The 23,812-nt window shown below is 43.0% G+C and overlaps 1 protein-coding gene across 1 annotated transcript; it reads left to right on the forward strand.

Moving 5' to 3' along the window:
- The first annotated feature begins 16,245 nt into the window (after nucleotides 1-16,245).
- LOC124994718 (60S ribosomal protein L31-like) lies at nucleotides 16,246-16,689 on the forward strand. The gene has a single exon (XM_047566951.1). It carries the CDS (start codon nucleotides 16,267-16,269, stop codon nucleotides 16,642-16,644), a length of 378 nt encoding a protein of 125 aa, XP_047422907.1. The 5' UTR covers nucleotides 16,246-16,266; the 3' UTR covers nucleotides 16,645-16,689.
- The last annotated feature ends 7,123 nt before the right edge of the window (nucleotides 16,690-23,812 follow it).

Genomic DNA, 23,812 nt, shown 5'->3' on the forward strand with positions numbered 1-23,812 from the left:
CCATTTTTTTTACACTAGAGATCAAAAAAGAGAAAGGGCTTATTGAAGATCACTCAAAACCTCAAATGACAAACAATGCCTTGCAACAACCCATGCAGTTCACCCATTTTAGGAGTTAAAAAGCAAACTGCCTAGTCCAAAACTTTACAATAATTAACAAAGCGATAATTTCCCTCCACCCTGTAGTTCTTAATCCATAACTTTGTTATCTTAGATTCCAGCTGCTGTTTGGTTTACTATGTTAGATTTAAAAGATGCATTTTCTGTGTACCCTAGACTCTTAATCAACAATATCTGTTTGCCCTTGAGGAACTAGATAGTGGATCTCAACTAACCTGGATAGTGTTGCCTCAAGGATTTGGAGATGGCCCTCACCAGTTCAGACTAACCCTAGCTAAGGACTTGACAAAATTCAGAGATAAAACATCTGTAACTGTTCACCAATATGTAGATGACATCCTCTATGTCCTACCACACAGGAAAAATATCAAGGTCATTACTGTAAGGAATCTGACCTCCCAACCACCTGTCAATCTGCGTTACGCCAACCTCTCCCGTTACAGGAATTTCCGGCTTATGTTGCCGTAATCTTCCTGCCTCCCACATTACGTTCTAATATGTCATTGGTCCATCATTCAGTCTGTAATAATTCTCCTCCGTGATTGGTTCCTCCCAGCCCACAAAATTCCAATATGAGGAGAAACCATGCGCCATGTTTTTTTTTCTTTTCGTCTTTCCTTTTCCCCGAGCGGACACGAATCGTCCGCATAAAATAAAAGTTCCTCGTGTGAGACCTGTGTCTGCGGAGCGTTTTTCTGGGAGTTATCAATGAACCATAACTGCCCCTAACAATTACTGTAAGGGGAAAAATGCAGCTCGGGTTGGGATCCACGGCGGCAATTGTAGCCTCTGCTGCACGATCCCGCTGAACTGCCGCTTGCTCGCTTGGCTCAGTTGTGGCTTGCCAAGAGCTCCCAGAAAAAATGCTCCGCAGACACGAGGTCTCACGCAAGAGACTTTATGTGGACAATTAGCACGTCCGCTCAGGGCAAAAAGAAGGGGCAAAAAAGAGAAAGATGGCATATGGCTTCTCCCAGATATTGGAATCTCGCAGGCTGGAAGGAACCAGTAGCGGAGGAGAATTCTTGCAAGCTGACTGATGAACCAATAGTGAAGCCAGAATTAAGGACAGGTAGTTAGTGTAGAAATAGGGAATCGGGTCAAATCGAGGAAATGAAGCCATGAAGCCGTCTGCCTCTGGAAGTTGGAGACTGCCCCTGGAAGAATGGAATGTCAAGGATCTCCAGAGCCCATTGATTACCAAATTTACCTGCCTTTATCAAGGACTGCAAGCAAGGAGCTGCTAATTAATGCCTCCTGGGCCCTTATCTGCCTGAATCACCCTGGCCCTCCCCCTGCCCATGGTTTCTCAGTTAATGCAAACCAGGCCTAGTCACATAGGCAGGAAGGAGAGATAAGGGGGGAGAGAACTGGAGAACAAAAGAGAATTTAACCTATAAAAGATGTAGGGTGCACTCACTTCTGGGGACTTTAGAACATCAGCCATTGCCCCCGTCTTCCTGCCGGGAGAAGTCTGTATTATTACCTCTAAATAAAACCTGCTTAATATGCTTGCCTTGGCGTGCTTCTCTAGTGTTCAATCTTCAACATTAGAAGGAGCAGAACTCCTCACCGGTATCAACAGCGGTATCAATAGCATGTTAGGACGTAACGTGGGAAGCAGGAAAATGGCAGCAGCGTAAGCCAGAAATTCCTAAAACGTAAGAGGCAGGCAGAGCACAGATTGACAGGTGATGGGGAGGCCAGAAATTCCTGTAACGGGAGAGGCGGACGGCTTTATACATTACAATTACAGAGCTCCTAAACTTCTTAGCTGACAGGGGTTCAAAGAAAAAGCTTAATTATGCCATCAACAGGTTTAGTACTTAGGATTGCAACTGTCTCAAGGAACTCACAAGCTAGGACAGGAAAAATAACCACCATAGTGTTAGGTCAGAAATTAGGCGACTGTAGTGGGCAAAGCTGAGCGGCTGGAACAAAGACCAGCCTGCCAAAGGTGAGTAGAAAGTTCACAGCAAGGTGGATGGAAAGTTCCACTGACCCTTCACACCCACCTGTCACTCAACAGGACCCCCCTCCCATCCCAGTCTATAAAAACCCTGGGCAGGGGCTGGGGAGATAGCTCAGTTGGTAGAGTGCTTGCCTTGTAAGCACAAAGCCCTGGGTTCGATCCTCAGCACCCAAAAAAAAAACAAACCCTGGGCAGCCAGGGCCATGCGTGATTTTCTCCAGGTCCCTATACCCCCGGGGGTCTGGGAATTTCACCTGAGAACCAAATTCCAATAAAACTTGCTTCGGCCACTTTCTGTCCCATTTTATTTGGCTGCTAACTGTGCCTGCCAAGCCTGCCAAGTTTACATTTGGTCCCGCTGTTGAGCCCGCCAAGCCCGTCTGAGCTTACGTTTGGTGCTGAAACCCGGGAGGGGGTTTTTCGGGCTCCCCCACCTCAGAAGAACCAGGAGATTCTGTTCCGTCCCGCTCAGCTCTGCTTCGTTTGGTCCATCCCGCTTCAAAGCGCGGTACATTCCCTGGTTTTTCCCCATATGCTGTTCCAATTTGTACCCTCCGTTCCGCAGGAGGTCTGTCCGTGGGCGCCCCTCAGGCCTCTCCCCTGCTCCGTCTGGGCTCTGGTTGTTGAGAAGACGTTTCAACCTCCAGTCAGTCCCCCGTTTATTCTGTTTTTGGGCCCCCGAAAGTCGAGAGACGTCCTGGCTTTCGGCCCGCCCACCGTCCTCCGGTGCACAGGAGTCAGAACTGGGACGCCTCTTCTGATTCTGGCATACCTGTCCGGGTGAAATTGGGTGACTAATGGGAATTACTGGGAGCTCATTGGACCCCAAAACTCCAAATTACGGCTATCTCCACCGTAATTTTACTAAACTGGGACTTTCCAAAGACTTAAGCCGTAAGTGGCTAGTTTTTTATTCAAGCCTCTGTATGTTTTAGATCTCAAGATGGCCACAAAGGTACTCGCAACCATTCCCAAGCTTTCTTTTTGGAATTTGGCGCTCGCCGTGCTCCTCCTTCTACCTGCTCCATCACCCATTCTCCTCCCCTGAGCGGTCCCAAGCCCTGCCCGCCTCCATACTCTGGCCAGGACTCCACCTCCTCTTCCTGTCCTCCTCCAGCTGAAAAACCCACCCCCTCCTCCTGCGGATACAGCTCCTCCCCCCTTCCTCCTCAGAGCCCTCCCACATCCCCTCCCACCTCCTCCTTCAGAACGTCTCTCTGCCTAGTCTGTTCCCTCCTCCCTCATCAGCACTAACATGCAACTTTATCAGACTCTCCCACTGCCTAACCCAGAGCTTCTTTATCCTCTCCGGGAAATAGCTAATGCAAAAGGGTTATGTGAATCTATGTTCCATTCTCATTTAGGGTCTTTCTCTGCTGATTCCTCTACTTATATTAAGGAATTTGAGTATCTTTCCCAAACTTATAGTCTTAATATCCTTTCTTCCACTCCCAGTATCCAACAGGCAGCACAGGACCACGCTGACCAAGCCCATTTAACAGACATAACTTTACCCACAGGAGCAGGTTCCAATAACCATACCAAGCTGGAACTATCAGGAAGGCCAGCAGGGCCACCGTCACTGTGCTTACATGGTCCAATACCTCATAGCAGGCATGCAAGCAGTCTCCAATAAGGTGGTAAACTTTGATAAACTGAGGGAAATTACTCAGAATCCAGAGGAGAATCCAGCTGTTTCTTAACAGCCTTACAGAGGCCCTTACTAGATATACTAAACTGAACCCTAAATCTCCCTCTGGCGCTACAGTGCTAGCAACCCACTTCATTTTTCAATCAGCCCCTGATATAAGATAAAAGCTCAAATGAGCTGAGGAGGGCCCTCAAACCCCAATCCGAGATCTGGTGAAAAATGGCCTTTAAAGTCAGTAATGCCAAAAAAAAAACAGCCAAATTGGCCAGGCAAGCTTATTTACAGAAAAAGGTGATGCTCCAATCCCAAGCCTTGGTAACTACCCTGCGGCCTGTGGCTCCAGTGAGAGCTTCAAAGGGGAGCCAGCAATCCTCTCTGCCAGGGGCTTGCTTCAAGTGCGGACGCGAAGGTCACTGGGCTCGTCAATGTCCAAACCCACGGCCCCCCACCAGGCCGTGTCCCACCTGCAAACAAGCAGGACATGGAAGAGTGACTGACCTGTGGCCGGTCCCTCCCCAGCGTCTCCACACAGGGGTGTGGCCAGCCAGGCAGTCCCTTCCCATGAGCTTTTGGGATTTGCAGAAGACTGAAGGAGCCCAGACTCAAGGACCCCTATAACCCTAGCCAGGCCCAGGGTAAAAGCTCCAGGTAACGGGTAAGTCCATAACTTTCCTTGTGGACATGGGGCCACCTATTCTGTCTTGCCTGCCCACTCTAAGTCTTTATTTCCTTCTCAGGTTTCGGTTATGGGAATTGATGGAAAACCCTCCTTCCCAAGCAGAATAGCTAAATTAGCCTGTGCCCGAGGGACATCCTTGTACACACTCACTCCTAGTTATTCCCTCCTGTTCAGTCCCCCTCCTAGGAAGAGATGTTCTCCAACCCCTAGGATCACCCTACAGCTTCTTCCCAGGCACACTGGTAGTGCTCACCTTCCTTTACCTCTGTGTCATACATTCTCTAGCGCCACCACACCACCTATCCTACTGTTGCCCCAGACCTGGTCGACCCCCAAGTCTGGGACACTTCCAAGACAGGCATAGCCTCCCACCACAAGCCAGTCCTTATCCAACTGAGACCTCAAGCTAAGTTTCCCCTCACGTCCCCAGTTTCCAATTTCCCGTACTCACAGGGAAGGACTTAAACCCATTATAGACCAGTTGCTTACTCAGGGACTCCTTGTCCCTACTGACTCCCCTGTAATACCCCCCATACTGCCAGTACGTAAACCCTCAGGTACCTATCATTTGGTCCAGGACCTTCGTCTAATTAATGAGGCAGTTATTCCCATCCACCCCGTGGTTCTTAACCCTTACACCCTTCTTTCCCACATCCCCCCTTCTACCACCCACTTCACAATCCTGGATTTCAAAGACAAGTTCTTTATAGTTCCCTCCACCCTGACTCCTATTACCTCCTTGCCTTCACATGGGAGGATCCCACATCCTTTAGGTCTCAACAGCTGACATGGACAGTTTTACCCCAAGGCTTCCGGGACAGTCCTCACCTTTTTGGGCAAGTCTTAGCTCAGGATTTGGCTACTTGTGATTTGGGAAGTAGCACACTCCTACAATATGTGGATGACCTCCTCCTATGCAGCCCATCCCTCAAGGCCTCCCGGACTCACACTGCCCAGCTCCTTGACTACCTGGGATCTCAAGGCTGTTGAGTCTCTCCAACCAAAACCCAGCTCACCACCTCTTTAGTCACATATTTGGACATACTCCTCACTCGTACCTATAAGAGGCTCACAACGGACAGAATCCAAGCCACCAGAAACAGCAGATTACATTCTGTCCTTCCTGGGTTTAACTGGTTTTTTCAGACACTGGGTCCCTAATTTTGCACTCCTTGCCAAACCCCTATATCAGGCAGCAAAGGAGATTCTACATAGGCCCCTCACCTCCCCCGAGATGATAGCTAACTCTTTTTACAAGCTCAGGGATGCTCTTATATCCTCCCCTGCTCTCTCCCCAACCATAACCATCCTTTCTACCTCTTCACGGATGAAAAGCAGGGTGTAGCCACTGGCCTCCTCATGCAACCAACTGGACCTTCTCACAGACCGGAGGCATCACTCCAAGCAGCTTGACTCCACGGTTTGTGGGTGGCTACCATGTCTCCAAGCACTGGCGACAGTAACTGAATTAACTAAGGAAGCTCTAAAATTCGCCCTACTTCAACCAATAACTGTGTTTTCCACCCATCAGCTGCAGAACCTCTTAAACCATAAATCCCTTCCACTCCCACAGGTGCTAAAAATGCTACATTCACCTCGTGAAGACCTCTTCGATTACCCACTCCCCTCACCCGCCCTAACCATTTTTGTAGATGGCAGTTCTGTGCTGGGTCCTGATGGATGCTGTAGAGCCGCTTTACGCAGATGTCACCACCGCCTCAGTTCTGGAAGGCAATTGCCTTCCAGAAGGGACCACTTCCCAAAAGGCTGAACTCTTTGCTCTGATCAGGGCTCTAATTTTATCCAAAGGTAAACAAGTCAACATCTACACAGATTCCAAATATGCCTTCCTGATTGCTCACTCACATTGGGCTATATGGGAGGAGAGTAAATTTTTCACCACAAAGTGCTCACCAGATAGGAAAGAAAAACAGAAGGTTCTAAATATGGGAATGTATTCAGTAAAAAGTAAAAGAATGATTCTAAGTAAGAAAATTCTTGCGTGATGGAATATATGAGGGTCAACTAAGAAAATGTGTGTAAAGGGCAAATTTCAACAAGTTTGCATATAACTAAGTGGGTTATATGTATGTGAGACAGGTTGTGGCCTGGTACCTGGGAATGTTCCTATGCAGGGGCACAAGATGCCTGGCTGCTATGCCAGTACCCTCGCTGGGGAGGCTCTGTGCAGGAATCCTATCAGCTCGGACATTGATCTCAGGCACACAGCTCTCGGGCAGGAAGGAATTCCTTTGCCAGACAACCAGTGTTTCCTCAGCTCCCTTCTCTGGTTCCTGCCTGCCTTACAGTAACTTTGGACAGTGGACTTCCATGAAAGCAACACAGAGCTGCTAACATTGCACTTTGCAGCTGTGAAAAGTTGCATAGATGTCCTAGTCTCTGTAACTTTCCTGAAAACAAAGAATAATGCTTACATAATCTTTAACCTGATAATAAGACATATATAAAGATTACTGACATAACTCTTTAGAACTGCATTTCCATCAGAGAACAGAGTTCCATCTGATCTCTGCTTAATCTTCAAAATCTATGTTTGGTGAAAAGCCCCGCCTTATCTGAAATAAGTCTCTGCCTCACCTGGCTGCATATTAGAATGGCTCCAAAATAAGCCAGGCTTTAATTCATTTAAAGTTGTGTTCAAAAGTTTGATGTTTGCTGTAAAGATTACTGTGATATCAAACAGGGGATATAATGAATAACTCAGCCAGAATTCAGGATACCTATTGCACAAACTGAATGTTTTACTGTTGGTGATTCCATTTTGTATTTTCCTTGTAAACTCTGTTGCCTGATTAATTTTTGCAGAAGTATTGCTTCAAGAGCAAACACTGTAAATTAACTTGAAATAGTAAGGCATCACTGATAGAACAGATAATGTAAACCCCAATTAGATTAAAGGGGGTAAATAACTGTAAAGTCATAGACATTAAAGCCCAGCAGTCTTACTTTATGACTGGTGAGACTAACTTGCTGGATGGATAAGATCAAATTTAGAAATTGAGATTAATACAGAGGCCAAGAAAAGTCAGTAACAGGCCAATTTGACCAGTTTAATCTTAGACACCTAACAAAACAGTTAAAACCTAAATATAGCCATTCTTTGGCATTTAAGAGAAACAATAGTTAAATGCAACCTAAGATGTACACTTGTGTTAACCTCCCTAAAATAAATAAAGACTGGGAGCTACGAGAGAGAAATTCTTAGGCAGATGTACCTGCTAACTATCAAGAGAAACTGCCAGAATCAGGAGTTTTTAGTCAGTTTAAGGCCTACAGATCCTCCTAAACGACATAGGTAGGCTTAATCTATGCTTGCTAGTATGATTATCTAGCCCTAAGTCACAGGTATGTAGAGATCTCTACTAAACACAGGTTATAGTAACAAGAGGACTTGGTTATGCAGTCACTGCCATCCAAAAGCTAGAACAGCAACTCCAGAAGGCCGTAGAGGCATCTGCTGCCCCCTGACATCCCTGCAAAGATGAATAACATTTATTGCTCAAGTTTCCTTGCAGAACCATCGAGCACTCGATCTGACAGCGGACAAAGGGGAAATGTGCCTCTTCCTAAAAAAGAATGCTGTTGCTGCATCAATGAAACGGGTATAATGAAAGCAACATCGAAACTCTCAGACATCTAAATGAAAGGCTGAAGCAAGAATCAAATGACCCTTGGCCAGGATGGCTGAACTCCACTCTTGTCACCTGGCTGACCCCTACCCTTACTCCCCTATTTGTGGTAGAATTTCTGCTAATGATTGCTCCTTGTCTTCTCAGATTTGCCCGGAACCACATAAGTGAGGTTGCCAGGGTGACCTACAACCAGATACTCCTACACTTTTATAGTCGCCTCCCCACCAACCTACACCCCAAACCTTTTTCTCCCCATGACGCCCCCTAACATGCAGGAAGTAGCCAGACAGACTCCGGCACCCTATATCACCAAAAAGGTCGGGATGTTAGGTTGGAAATTAGGTGACTGTAGGGGGCAAAGCTGAGCAGCTGGAACAAAGACCAGCCCACCAAAGGTGAACAGAAAGTTCACAGCAAGGTGGATGGAAAGTTCCACTGATCCTTCACACCCACCTGTCACTCAACAGGACCCCCTCCCATCCAGGTCTATAAAAACCCTGGGCAGCAAGGGCCACATGCGATTTTCTCTGGGTCCCTATACCCCCGGGGGTCTGGGAATTTCGGCCGAGAGCCAAATTCCAATAAAACTTGCTTCAGCCACTTTCTGTCCCATTTTATTTGGTTGCTAACTGTGCCTGCCTAGACCCACTGAGTTTACATTTGGTCCCGTCGTTGAGCCCGTTGAGCCCGTCCAAGCTTACACATAGTGTAAGGGATCCCATGAAAACCACGCTGCACATGGGAAATCACATAAGGGAGTTTATTAATCAAAGTGTCTCCCTGCAGGGTAAGAGAGAAAATGAGAGGAAAAGAAAGGGAACGAGAAAGGGCGCACGCTAGAGAGAGTAGAAAAACGAGGAGGATAGAGAAAGTGAGTAGGAGAGAGAGAAGCATGAGAAAAGATGGCGGGGTAGCTACCACAAAGCAGTTGAATTCTGCTGGGCTAACAGGGGACCAATATCGGAGGACACTTGCAAGCTGACTGATGAACCAATAGCTAGCTAGGATGTTCACAGATTGACAAGTGGTTGGGAGGCGGGGAAAATGGCTGCACCAGAAAGAGCAGCTTTGTATTACATTCCCCCATTTCTGTTTTTATAAGAAAATCTTTTGTTCTCCAGTTCTTTCTGAAGCCTTCTCTCCCCTTCCTGCCTAAGTGACTGGGGCTGGTTTTGCAGGTGAGATGTAAAAAGTCCATTCTCCTTCCAGACTTCCAAAGGCAGATGGTTTCCATGGACTTCATTTCCTTGATTTGACTGATCCCCTATTTCTACACTAACTGCCTGTCCCCAATTCTGGCTTCATTCACCCCTCTAATTTTAGGAACTCCTTCACTGTTGTAGGGAAAGGGCGTGATGATCAATCTGGCTTCTTCAAACTGGAAGGGGACAGCGTGGGGCAAGCAGTTTGGAGTTCCCTTTTTAGAAATTGGGTCAATTGAGGGATCCATGGTAGAAGTCCAGTTGGGGAAGAGCAGGTTGTAAAGGCATCTGGGGATGGGTGCTTCTCTGAGAGAAGAACAAAAAGACATGAGTACTGAAATGAGATTGATACAATATAAATGTTGCAGAATCTGGAACATGCCAATGAATATCATAAAGATGACAGAAGTCAATAATTCCTCAGCAGGGGGTGGAAGAACTGAGAAGTTGTTCCCATAACAAGGCCTAGCAAAGGCTGGAGAGGACAAGGCCTTTATTTGGGAACTTTAACATTGTCCAGGTTATCAGGAATGTAGACACAACATTTAGTAGAGATCTCTATACTTCTGTTACTAGCAAACATAGATTAAGCCTATTTGTGTCTGTAGGCCTTAAACTGACTAAAACTTCTGACTCTGGCAGTCTCTCTTGATAGTTATCAGGCACATTTCCCTAAGAATCTCCCTTTTGTAGCTTTTAGTCTTTATTCTAGTGGGCTAACACAAGTGTACATCTTAAGTTACATTTAAGTATTACTTCTTTTAAATGCCCAAGAATGGCTATATTTTGGTTTTAACCGTTTTGCTAGGTGTTTAAGATCAAGCTGGTCAAAGTGACCTGTTCCTGTCTGTTAAAGATTCAGCTGAGTTCTCACAGGGGTCACTCATAGAGAACTTAAGAGCAGCTTCTTTGCTCTATTAGTGCCATTGGTTAGGCAGGGTCTCCTCGATGAGGTGGCTTCCCTTGAAAGCACCAGGGATGTCTCCCTTTTTCCTTGACCCTCCTCTGCAGCAGGTGCACTGAGTGGCTTTTCCTCTAGTGGCCTCATCAATCTCCTTGATCAGGAGGTTGTGTGACCCAGAGTGGCAAACCTCCTTAGAGAAGTCCTCTTGTTCCCTGGGTTCAGGCTGACTTTGAGGGCAAGACCCAAATATGGACTTTTCTTGACCTCTGTATTTAACCTCAATCTTTAAGTTTGATCTTAACCATCAAGCAAGTCAGTCTCACCAGTCATAAAGCAAGAGTACTGGGTTTTAACTTCAATGTCTATGGCTTTACAGTTATTTACCCCCTTTTATCTAATTGGGGTATACATTATCTGTCCTATAGGTGATGGCTTACTATTCCAAGTTAATTTACGGTGTTTGCTCTTGAAGCAGTACTTCTGCAAAATATTGATCAGGCAACAATTAGAGTTTACAAGGAAAATACAAAATGGAATCACCAACAGTAAAACATTCAGTTTGTGCAATAGGTATCTTGAATTTTGGCTGAGTTATTCATTATATCCCATGTTTGAGATCACAGTAATCTTTACAGCAAACATCAAACTTTTGAACACAACTTTAAATGAGTTAAAGTCTGGCTTACTTTGGAGTCATTCTAATGTGCAGCAGGGTTGTGAGGCAGAGCCTTATCTCAGGTAAGGCAGGGCTTTTAGCTCTGTTCCAATGGAAATGCAGATCTAAAGAGTTATGTGAGCAATCTTTATATATGTGCAATGTTAGGTTCCAAAGTTACTGTAAGGTGGTCAGAAACCAGAGAAGGGAGCTGATGAAACACTGGTTATCTAGCAAAAGAATTCCTTCCTGCCCAAGAGTTGTGTGCCTGAGATCAATGTACTGCCACAGCAGTTAGGCATCTTGTGCCCCTGCACAGGAGCACTCCCAGGCACCAGGCATGCCACAGACATGAGGTCAGAGACCCCAAACTCAGTCACTGTTGTCCCATTTTTGCTACTGCATTACACTCTTTCTTAAATGTCATTTTAAGAAGTTTACATATATTGACTCCTGAGTCTATATGAACATTAGTTAACACAATTTAACATTATATCTAAAACATGAATTAAAGAAAGGTTGAGAGAGCTTTTAAGTATCCTTTTGTGTGGCAAAGTGGTAAAATGCTTTCCTGCTTAACCTTTAAACAAATCAGGCTCTCAATAACTTTTAGAAATACATTTAACAAATTTTACATATACCCTATTGATGACAGGTCCTATACAGTGTAAGCTCGGATGGGCTCGGCGGGCTCTATGGCGGGACCAAATGTAAACTCAGTGGGTCTAGGCGGGCACAGTTAGCAACCAAATAAAATGGGACAGAAAGTGGTTGAAGCAAGCTTTATTGGAATTTGGCTCTCGGGCGAAATTCCCAGACCCCCGGGGGTATAGGGAACCAGAGAAAATCACATGTGACCCTGGCTGCCCACGGTTTTTATAGAATGGGATGGGAGGGGGTCCTGTTGAGTGACAGGTGGGTGTGAAGGATCAGTGGAACTTTCCATCCACCTTGCTGCAAACTTTACCTCTCAGCTTTGCCCCCTACAGTCGCCTAATTTCCAACCTAACATATAGAACATTAAATGATTTGTTTACCATTACAGACAAGTTTAATTTGAAGAATAGCAGCTTGATAAATTTTCTGCTTTAAAGGTTTATATACCTGGAAAATATGAACACATTTAATATACAAAGAATAATGTTTGGAATAACTTTGTAAATTAATCAGATGTCTCTAACAAACACGTTTGAGTAATCCCATACATGTCAACTCTAATTCACTCATCTTATTGTAAAAAAAACAAGATATCAGACAAGTGTAAAAAAAAAAAGATGTCAGACAAGTGTAAGCAGTATTTGCTGTCTCTTTCCTGTTGAAGAAAAGTCCTGGAAAAACTGATGTTAGACATTTTATAAACATTAACATTTTAATAGTTTGACCACCTAGAGACTTGTGAGTTAATTTTAAAGACATTTTACTTCTATTAGTTTACCCAATTTAAATTGAACCTTTTTATTTTTTATTTTATTTTATTTTTTTGCGGTGCTGGGGATCGAACCCAGGGCCTTGTGCTTGCAAGGCAAGCACTCTACCAACTGAGCTTTCTCCCCAGCCCAAATTGAACCTTTTTAAATCATGTGAATTAAAAATATTTGGATCCATTTTTAAAATTTTAATTTTTATGTGCGCTTATATTTAACACAAAAGCAAAGGCCTTGTAATGCTTATCTCCATTGCAACGTAACAGATGTTCAAAAATAACTCTAGAGTTGGATAAAAAGAACTGATCAAAAATCATTAACCTAGATATGTAGGATAAAAATTTTGAGCTCAAAAATATAGCATTTAAGAAAAACAAAAGTCCTAGAAGAAAAATGATAATGGCCATTAATTGTAGCACGAGAAAATGAGAAAGAAGAGGTGAAAGGGAGAGAAAAAGTATTCTGAGTTGCAGCCCAGGAGAAATTTAAAATGGACATTTTTTCCTTGGGTTTGAGACTGGTTTCCCACTGAGTATTCTGGTTTCCTTCATTTACATTTCAATGTAAGCCTTGACTGAGATCTGGATCTGAAAGGGGCTAAAATGTTCTAGCAGAAACTTGATGCCTAGGGCATTTTAACCCTTTTTCCTGGTTAGCAATCAATTCAGGTTTGGACGCAGAAAATTGTGAAACAATTATCTCCCACTACTTGTGCAGAATGGGGCTGCTATATTATACTCCTTACGGGGATATGCCACTGATGGTTGGGCTGGTTACTCCCTCCACACCAGCGTATGCAGGACCTTGTGGTAGGGGGACTAGGTGGGTTGGGCTGGGGAATGGAAGCAGAAACAGAATGGGGTAAAGGAGACAGAGAAGCAGGGGAAGATGGAGAAACAGGGGCCAGAGGTGCCTGAGCCTGCAGGAAGGAGCCAAGAAGCAAGAAAGAAGAGACTTGAAGATAAGGAATCCCTTTCCATCTGCCTGCTTGCTCATGGAAGCTGTGTGCCAATACACAAATGAATTTTGATGGCTTTAAGCCGGGGGTTGGGCAAAGGGTTCCCAGGGTTGAATCTGCCAGATTGGAGGACCCAAATCCCATGGTGGGGACTGATACAGCCGAGTCTGTGGCCAGGGCATTCCGAGGCCAGAGTACTGGGCTGGAGATGAGGGGCAGCACATTGATTGTGTTGTCACACAAGCACCAAAGTGTGTGCCGGGCAAATGCCAAGAAGGGTTTGAGGACCTGATACCAGGGTTTTCGAGTATGAGTGCATGAGCGTGAGATGAGCCTCAACCCTGAGAGAGAATTTCCACCATAAAATCAGGAATCCACCTGGCAGATAAGACCGACTATAGGGGCCAGCTGTAACTATAAAAGTTGTGGCTGGGGGTACCCCCACACCTCAGCCACCTCAAGAGCCCCAAACACTCTACGGTCACTTCTCAGGTCAGCAGAGGTGTGTTTATGTGATCTAGAGTGGGGACCTAAGGGAACTTACCAATCTGAAGTCCGGTGTTGCTTGCAAAAAGCTGAGCGTCCGGGCGAATGGAAGATGGGGCTGTGTCTGGGGGGCACTGGGGCTCAGATGGGGTTCCACTCACTTAAGAGACAGTGGAAGAACCCATCCCGAGTCGTGGCACCAATGTAAGGGATCCCATGAAAACCACGCCGCACACGGGAAGTCACATAAGGGAGTTTATTAATCAAAGTGTCTCCCTGCAGGGTAAGAGAGAAAATGAGAGGAAAAGAAAGGGAACGAGAAAGGGCACATGCTACAGAGAGTGGAAAAGCGAGGAGGATAGAGAAAGTGAGTAGGAGAGAGAAGCATGAGAAAAGATGGCTGGGTAGTTACCATGAAGCAGTTGAATTCTGCCGGGCTAAAAGGGGACCAATAACGGAGAAGGATACTTGCAAGCTGACTGATGAACCAATAGCTAGCTAGGATGTTCACAGATTGACAAGTGGTTGGGAGGTGGGGAAAATGGCTGCACCGGAAAGAGCAGCTTTGTATTAAACATAGGACAATATCCACTGCCCCAGACTGTGATGGCAAAATCAGATTGCAAAATGAAATTACAAAAATGTTATGGTAAGAGTTCAATGCCTGGGGAAGGGTCAGTTCCCCTCCCCTCTCTTAGGCTTTCTCCAGGAGGGTTCCTAGATTTTGCATTGTCAATAACTGCACTAAGAGTCTGACTACTCCCTCCTAAAATGTAATAGATATCTGTGAAAAGAGCTGTTTCTCCTTATCTGTTCTGTGAGCATGCTTTATGTTAGAGACCCTGCACAAGGCCTTCAGCAGCATAGATTAGAAATTTTTTTTTTTTTAGAAAAAAGCCCCAATGATAGGATTGTTCTAAGATGACATCAAATAGCCCATAAATATTGTGAGAAACTGTGGATCAGCGCTCAGAATTTTGGAGTGCTAATCTCCTCTGGGCCCACCGGCATAAAATAAAATTTGGTTTCGCCTACTTTCTGAGTGCCGTCTTGTCATTTCCACAAGACCATACAGCAACTCAGATGTTTCCTAGGGATAGCTGGATACTGCAGGCCTTGGATTCCTGGGTATAGGGAATTACCTAAGCCTCTTTACAGCCTCCTTAAAAAACTACACTAAGGAACAACTGCCCTGATGTGAAAACCAAAACATACAAAAGGTTTTAAAATATCAGAAAGGGGTCTTACTTCCAGCCCTGTTCTTGGCTTACCTATGGAATAGATTTAACCTGTTTGTCACTGACAGGAAAATAACCCTAAAAAATTTCACCCAAAACTTACTGAATAGGCAGCCACAGATGAACCAGGTCAATAGCCAATTGCAGTAAAGAGCTTCATTCTCAAAAGTAATGCAACATAAGGTCTGTAATACAAAGCTGCTCCCCCACCCTTTGCATTACAACCTCTTGTCAGTCTGAAAGCTGCTCTCCCTGCCCTTTCCGCAGCAGCCATTTCCCCACCTCCCAACCACTTGTCAATCTGTGAACATCCTAGCTAGCTATTGGTTCATCAGTCAGCTTGCAAGTATCCTTCTCCATTATTGGTCCTGTTAGCCCAGCAGAATTCAACTGCTTAAGGATAGCTCCCCCGCCACCTTTTCTCTTGCTTTCTCGCTCCTATGCACTTTCTTTCTTTCTCCTCCTCACTTTCCACACTCTTTCTTGCATGCACCCTTTCTCTTTTCCTCTCATTTTCTCTCTTACCCTGCAGGGAGACACTCTGTTTGCTTAATAAACTCCCTTATGTGATTTCCCATGTCCGGCGTGGTTTTCATGGGTTTCCTTATGAGGTCTCATAATTTTCTTTGGCATCCAAACCTGTCTGAAAATAAGAAATGGTTAAAATGCCCTCGGCATCAAGTTTTTGCTGGAACCAGTAATCTCTTTCTTAGCTCCTTGCAGATCTCAGTGAAGGCTAACATTGAAATGTAAATGGATTCTTCCAGGTTCAGTAGGCTCCTGCAGGCTCAGTAGGAGACCAGTCTCAAACCCAAGGGGGGAAAAAAAAAAGGAAAAGGTGCCTTTCACCTGAACTCCAACTAACCTAAACAGAAAAGTAAAAAGTACAGGGCTGTTACTAAAATAATTAATGGCTGTGTCATTTTTCCAGGAGTCTTATTTTTTTTTTCCTTAAATTATATATTTTTTGTACCCATGACTTTTTTTGATCAGTCCTATTTTTTATTCAACTAGAGTTTTTGAACACCTGTTACACTGCAATGAAGATTCACCTATAAAAAGCTATACGGCCTTTGCTTTTGTGTTCTATCATGTTGTCTGACATGGTGTTGTCTGTATATATGCATCCAAATATGAATATGATATCAAAATTGATATATAATGAGCATTCATGAATTAAAATAAAAAAATGGATCCAGATACCTTTAATTCCTGTGATTTTAAAAGGTTCAATTTAAATTGGGTACACAAATGAAAGTAAAATGTCTTTAAAATGACTTAAAGCAAAAGTCTCGCTTTTCCTTTCCAACTTGAGCCGGGCAGAATGGCTCCCACAAAGAAGGGTGGCGAGAAGAAAAAGGGCCGCTCTGCCATCAACAAGGGCGTGACCCTGGAATACACCATCAACATTCACAAGCGCATCCATGGAGTGGGCTTCAAGAAGCGTGCTCTGCGGGCACTCAAAGAGATCCGGAAATTTGCCATGAAGGAGATGGGAACTCCAGATGTGCGCATCGATACCAGGCTCAACAAAGCTGTCTGGGCCAAAGGAATAAGGAATGTCCCATATCGTATTCGTGTGCGATTGTCCAGAAAACGTAATGAGGATGAAGATTCGCCCAACAAACTCTATACTTTGGTAACCTACGTCCCTGTTACCACATTCAAAAATCTACAGACGGTCAATGTGGATGAGAACTAACTGCTGATTGTCCAATAAAGTCATAAAACCGTGAAAAAAAAAAAATAGTCTCTAGGTGGTCAAACTAATAAAATGTTGCTGTCTATAAAATGTCTAGCATCAATTCTTTCTAGAACTTGTCTTCAATAGGAAAGAAATGGAAAATACTGTTCAAATACATATCATGGTCTCTACAGGAAAAAAGTAAATTAGATTTGACATGTATGAGATTACTCAAATGTGTTTGTTAGAGACATCTGATTAATTTACAAAAGTTAAAATGTTAACTGTTAAAATAACATCAAGTACTCTTAACTCCTTAAATTCCATGGGGTAACATACTTAAACATTACTGGTGGTTTCATAAATTGGTAAATAAAAACGGTTTAAAATTGCTTTGTGTCATCACTAAAACATTACTAAGAGGTAAGTCCTGGTGCTGGCAGTATAGCTCAGTTGGTAGAGTGCTTGCTTTATGTGCACAAAGTCCTGGGTTCAATCCTATACACAAGGGGATCCAAAAGTTTCAACTGTGTTTCAATTAGAGTGCTATAAATAACATAAAATATAATTAAAATGGAGTAATTTATTTAAATTAAAAAATTTCATAAGAGTTGTTTCAGAATGTGACAAAAAAGGGGTCAACAGATAGGAAAGAGTAAAATAAAAGGTCCTACGTATGGAAATATATTTAGTAGAAGAAAAAAATGTTTCTGGGTAGGAAAGTCTTTGTGTGATGAAATACATGAGGGTCTACGTAAGTGCTAAGAAAGTCTGTGTGTAAGTAAAGGGCAAATTTCAACAAGTTTGTGTATAACTAAGTTGGTTATATGTATGTGAGACAATCAGTTAAAGCTATTTAAGGTTTTTCCCTAAGGTCAAATACTAATATGCTGATATAACCAAAGTTTAATCCATATGTTAAAATGACAAGGATTCTTTAAAACACTAATTTACTCTTAATATTGTGTCTGTTAAGTTTTATTCTTTAGAACAATTGGTCTTAAAAATTAGGGTTTGTACAATTATGGTTAAACTGTTAGAGTATTATACTATGTTACGAAGTCTAAATTTTTCTTTAAAAACTAAACTTGGTTAATATAAAAATATCAAGGTAATTGTGGAGTGGTCACTCTTCTTTGTATATTAAATATGTTCATATTTTCCAGGTATACAAGTCTTTAAAGCAGGAAATTTGTCAAGTTGCTGTTCTCCAAACTAAACTTATCTGTAACGGTAACTACAAACTTATAAGAATAGTGAATTTTATTGGAGATTTATTTATATCATTTAATATTCTATAGCAGGACCTGTTATCAATAGGATATATATAAAACTTTGTTACCTTCTACACTGGGATAAAAATGTAAATGCATTTCTAAAAGTTAGTGAGAGCCTGATATATTTAAAGGTTAATATGAAACATGAAAGCATTTTGCCACTTCGCTACATGAAAGGAAAGTTAAAGATCTCTCAGCCTCTCCTTGATTCATGTTTTAGATGTAATATCATATTGTGTTTACTGACTTTCATGTAGATTTGGGAAAAAATGTATATAAACTTTGTAAAATGTTTAAAGAGGAGGCAGGGATCAGCTTCAGAACAAGAATACTTAGGATTTGTGAAATAAATTCTTACCTGAAATAAGGTTCTGCCTCCCACCTTACTGCATTAGAATGACTCCAAAATAAGCCAGACTTCAGCTCATTTAAGGTTATATTCAAAAGATTGTTTTTTTTTTTTGTTGTTGTAAAATTACTGTGATCTCAAACAGGGGATATAATGCATAGCTCAGCCAAAATTTAAGATAGCTATTACATAAACTACATATGTTTTTACTGTTGTTAATGCCATTTTGTATTTTCCTTGTAAACTCTATAACTGTTGCCTGGTTAATGTTTTGCAGAGGTACTGCTTCAAGAACAAACAACTTAAATTAATTTGAGATAATAAGGCATCACCTATACAACAGATAATATAGAGCCCAATTAAATAAAGGGGGATAAATAACTGTAAAGTTATAGATATTGAAGTTAAAGCCTAGTACTCATACTTTATGACTGGTGAGACTGGTTTGCTGGATGTTTAAGATCAAATTTGGAGATTGAGACTAAATTAAAGGGGCCAAGAAAACCAGTATTTAACTTTTGCCCTCAGAGTCAACCCGAATCCAGGGAACAAGAGAACTTCTCTGAGGAGCGTTGCAACTCTGGGCCACATGACCTCCCAATCAGGGAGATTGATGAGATCAGTAGAGGAAGAAAGGCCAATCAGTTCACCTGCTACAGAGGAGGGCCATTGGAAAAGGGAGACATCCCTGATGGTTCCAAGGGAAGCCAACTCATCAAGGAGACCCTACCTAGCGAATGGCACTAAAGGAGATAAGAAACTGCTCTCAAGTTCCCCATGAGTGACCCCTGTGGGAACTCAGCTGACTCATTGAGAGACAGGAACAGGTCAATTTGACCAGCTTGGTCTTAAACATTTAGCAAAACAGTTAAAACCAAAAAGTAGCCATTCTTGAGCATTTATAAAAGAAACAATAGTTAAATGTAACTTAAGATGTACACTTGTGTTAGCCCCTAGAATAAGTAAAGATTGGAGGCTACAAAAGAGAGAATACTCAACATGATATGTCTCATTGTCTAGCTGCTTTTGTAGTATTAGGCTGTCCATTATAGATCAAAAATTATTATGCTCTGGCTTATACTAGTTGTTATTTTCAACATTTTTGTCACCAATTTTATATTGAACACAAGGAATATATTCTTCATAATCCTCAAGGTCAAGTCATTGTGGAATGAGTTCACTTATCTATTAAGCTACAATTACAAAAACAAATAGGGGGAGATAAGACCCAGCAAAATAACCTTAATCATGCCTTGTTTTAAACTTTTAAAATTGTGATTCTGAAGGTCACATAGCAGCTGAGAGACATATGTTTTCTGCCATCACAGGTCCATTTGGTCTAGTTTGGAGGAAAGATTTACAAATAGGACAGTGGAAAGGACTAGATCCAGTAATAGTGGGGGTAGTGGCCATGCTTGTATCTTTTCGGAAGGAGCATTCTGCCCTATTTGGCTACCTGAACATGCCATCAAGCATTTAGGACCTGGAGCCAAAGTTGAGACAGTTGAAGATTGAACCAGAGACATAAGTCCTGACCTCCAGGGAGAATAGGAAGTCAATGAGGAGGAGGAGGAGAAGGAGGAAGAACCAAGTGAACCAAACACTCCACCTGCCATTATGGGGACAAAGGAGGAATCTGATTCTACAGACTGAAAGTATGATTGAACAACAAGAAGTTAAGTCTCCAATCACACAATTTGTAGCCATGTTAGCTCTATTGAGCTGTCAGGTTGCCATACCCTCAGAACCAAGAGCCAGCACCTTGGAGCAGCTCTCAGAAGATCTGGAACCTCAAAATAACTACCCATCATTTGTATTTTTTTTTTTTTTTTTTTTTTTTTTTTTGCGGTGCTGGGGTTTGAACCCAGGGCTCTGTACTTGCAAGGCAAGCACTTTACCAACTGAGCTATGTCCCCAGTCCTTGTATTTTTAAAAATATTAAAAAGGGTGGTATATATATGCAATGGACTATTACTCAGCTATAAAGAATAATAAAATTATGGCATTTGCAGGCAAATGGATGAAATTGGAGAATATCATGTTAAGTGAGATAAGCCAATCTCAAAAATCCAAAAGACGAATGATCTCACTGATAAGTGGATGATGACATGTATTGGGGGTTGGAGGGGGGCAAGAATGGAGGAAGGAGGGACTGTATAGAGGGAAAAGAGAGGTGGGAGGGGTGGGGGGGAAGGAAAAAAATAACAGAATGAATCAAACATCATTACTCTTTGTAAATGTATGAATATGCAAATGGTATGCTGTTACTCCATGTACAAACAGAAACAACATGTATCCCATTTGTTTACAATAAAAATAAATTTTAAAAAATGGAGTAGTAATTAAAGCAGAGACATGTACCATTTCAAAAAAAAAAATATTAAAAAGGGGGAGATGTAGGAAGTCAACCTTATCTAGCAGAATCAGATAGTTCCCTGTCTAGTTCCCCTGAGAGAATGGCTCCCCTAACTCCACCCTATCCTTTCCATCACAAAAGAAGCTCCTCCTGATGTTGGCCCCCTTAACCTGTGTGCCTACAAATCAAAGAGTTGGGTTACTCCATGTTGTAAGAGGCCAGAGCTGTTATGGCCAGATCCATCATGCCCTTCTCATTTAAAAAGAGTATTGGCTCTTATGTGTTTATTGAGTAGGTAAGTTTATGGCTAATTGACTGATAAAAAGCCAACATCATCCTCTGGCAGTTAACCCTTTTCTCATCCAGGCAGGATGTGACTCAGAGATCCCCCACATATCTACAACTAAAAATATTTTTTAAACTTTTTAAAAAGTATTTTTATTAGTTGTTGATGGAACTTTATTTCTTTATATGCAGTGTTGAGAATCAAACCCAATGCCTCACACTTGCTAGGCAAGCACTCAACCACTGAGTCACAACCCCAGCCCAAATTTATATTATTTTTAAACTATCCAATCTGTAGTATTTGGTTATAATAGCATGAATGGAATATCATCCAAATTAATTACTATGTTGGCATATAATTTTTTATCATATTCTTTTTTACTTCTTTATGCTCAGTAGTAATGTTCTTTCTTTTTTTCTTTCCTGTGGTGCTAGAAATTGAGTCCAGGGGTACTCTACCATTGAGCTGCAGCCCCAGCCCTTTTTGTTAAGAGACAGAGTCTTGCTAAATTGTTGAGGCTGGCTGAGAACTTGTGAACCTCCTGTCTCAGCCTCCCGAGTATCTGGGATTAAAGGCATGCACCACCATACCTGGTTCTCTTGTCTTTTATTCTAGTACACTTAATTGATTTTTATTTTCGTCAACCTTACTAAAGATTTGCCAATTTTATTAAAGTTTTTGTTTTGAGGCGGGGGCGGGGAGGGCTACCAGGGACTAAACTCAGGGGCACTTGACCACTGAACCACATCTCCAACCCTATTTTGTATTTTTTCATTTAGAAACAGGGTCTCACTGAGTTGCTTAGTGCCTCACTATTGCTGAGGCTGGCTTTAAACTCAAGATCCTCCTGCCTCAGCTCCCAAGCCACTGGGATTACAGGTGTGTGCCACCACGCTACCACCAAAGCTTTTTGTTTTGGGATTTTATCTCATTTTCACTCCACTTCATTAATCTCTAATCTTTATTATTTCCTTCTTTCTCTCATTCTTTCACACTGGGTATTGAACCTGGGGGCACTTTACTCTGAGCTATACCCCAGTCCTTTTTATTTTTATTTTGAGGCAGGGTCTCACTATCTTGCCCAGGTTGGCCTCAGTCATACAATCCTCCTGCCTCCGTCTCCCGAGCCTCTGGGTTTACCCCTGTGCACCACTCTGCCTGGCTTCTTTCTGTTTTCTTGAGGCCCAGTTTGCTCTGTTTTCTAGTGTCTTGTGAAAGTTTATTCATTCGAGGTATCTTCTTTTTTAAAATTTTTTTTAGGTCTGCTGTGATGACCTGCAGTCTGCCAGCATATCGATGCCTTTTTTGAGAACAGATTGCTCACCGTCCAGCGTCTATCATCTGACATTTGCCTGCCTCTCGCATGTCCATCGCCTGCCTTACTCCTATCCATCACCCAACACTCGAGGTTCACCTCCCGATCGTCCGACAATGAAAGATAGAGACACAGGCTTCCCCAAATTGCCCACAGCCCCGCTCTTCCGCACCTGTATAAACACAGGTTTTCCCAAATTGCCCACAGCCCTGGTTGTAAAAATGGTAAAGAATGTATAAACACAGACCTCTCCCATCTTATCTGTGAAGGCCAGGGGAGCTGACCCGAGAACAAACCTTGCTAACGATAACCCTCCTCCTGGAGGTCAGAGCGACTCAGAACTTAAGATAACATGCTTTACAATTGTATATGTTAACTAATTAGAAAGAACACTGTATAACTGCTTGCGTTTTATTATATAAACCCTGCTAACGAGGGCTGGGGGCCTCTCTTAGCATCATCAGTTAAGGACGCAGAGGACCAAGCTCGAGCTTGCTAATAAATGACTCTTTGCTGCTTGCATTGATCGTGGTCTCTGGTGGTCTTTGCGGGGTTTCGAGCCTTCGGGCACAACAACAGTCAGCAAATTGATCGCCAACTGCCAGTGGAGCACCAGCTGCCTGCTGTTGCCTGGAAGTTCACTGTCACAGTACCTGCAGGTTTGATTACACGTGGCTGCCACCATTTTGAGACAACAGCCAGGCCCTGCCCAGACTGACTGAGCCCCGTCTCCAGGATCCCTCAGCCCGATCAATCACTCCCTGCCTCTGGGGCCCTCACATCGACTGACTGCTCCCTGCCGCCAGGACCCCCAGACCAACTGACTGCGCCCTATCACCGGGACCCCAGACCAACTGATTGCACCCGGCCTCCAGGATCCCACAACCACACCAAACACACCAGACCTCCAGGACCCCTGCCAGACCAACTGCATCCCGTCTCCATGACCTCCAACTGACCACGTCCACACCCTGAGCTGCAGCTCCCCATTTGCCAACACATTTCAAAGCCAGAGTGGCCATCTTGGATAATCCTGGAAGCTGTAGCTCTGATCTTTGGGTGGGGCAAATCCCATCCTGCAACGCCTGCTGGAGGCTTGAAGCTCATTGTCAGGTACCTCTCATGCATCAGGCTACTGAACACTGGAAGGTTTCATTAGTATATGACTGTTATACAGTAGATTTTCTTTTTTCTCCTTTTTAAAAAAAAATTTGTTTTTATTTCTTTACTTTTCTTGCTCTCTTTTCCTTTTGTTTACCTATTCCCTCAGAGTCTCTTTCTCCCTTTTTTGCATGCTAACATCTGATTTCTTTTGATTACACTCTCACCCTTTCTATTATCTAGAACTTCTGTATATTCTTTTCTTATCCCATTAACAGCCACATTCTACATCCCTCTGCATCCTCTTTGTCCACCATTAGAAACTGCAGACCTTATTGCAAACCTGTTTGTCTTACCGAAGATAATATTTGAACTCATTTTGTTTATTATGACAATTTTGTTATTGTCCCCATAGGGGCTATTTGGTCTAGGATTGCATAGTGTCTGATTTGGGCACTGCTAATATTGATCTCCCTTTAAAGAAAGGGTTTTGGAAACCTAT

The sequence above is a fragment of the Sciurus carolinensis genome, chromosome 10 (assembly GCF_902686445.1).
Source record: "Sciurus carolinensis chromosome 10, mSciCar1.2, whole genome shotgun sequence".
NCBI classification, from domain to species: Eukaryota; Metazoa; Chordata; class Mammalia; order Rodentia; family Sciuridae; genus Sciurus; species Sciurus carolinensis.

What these genes read in the sequence shown, in the direction of transcription:
- LOC124994718 (XM_047566951.1), top strand. Translation starts at nt 16,267, where the DNA reads ATGGCTCCCACAAAGAAGGGTGGCGAGAAGAAAAAGGGCCGCTCTGCC.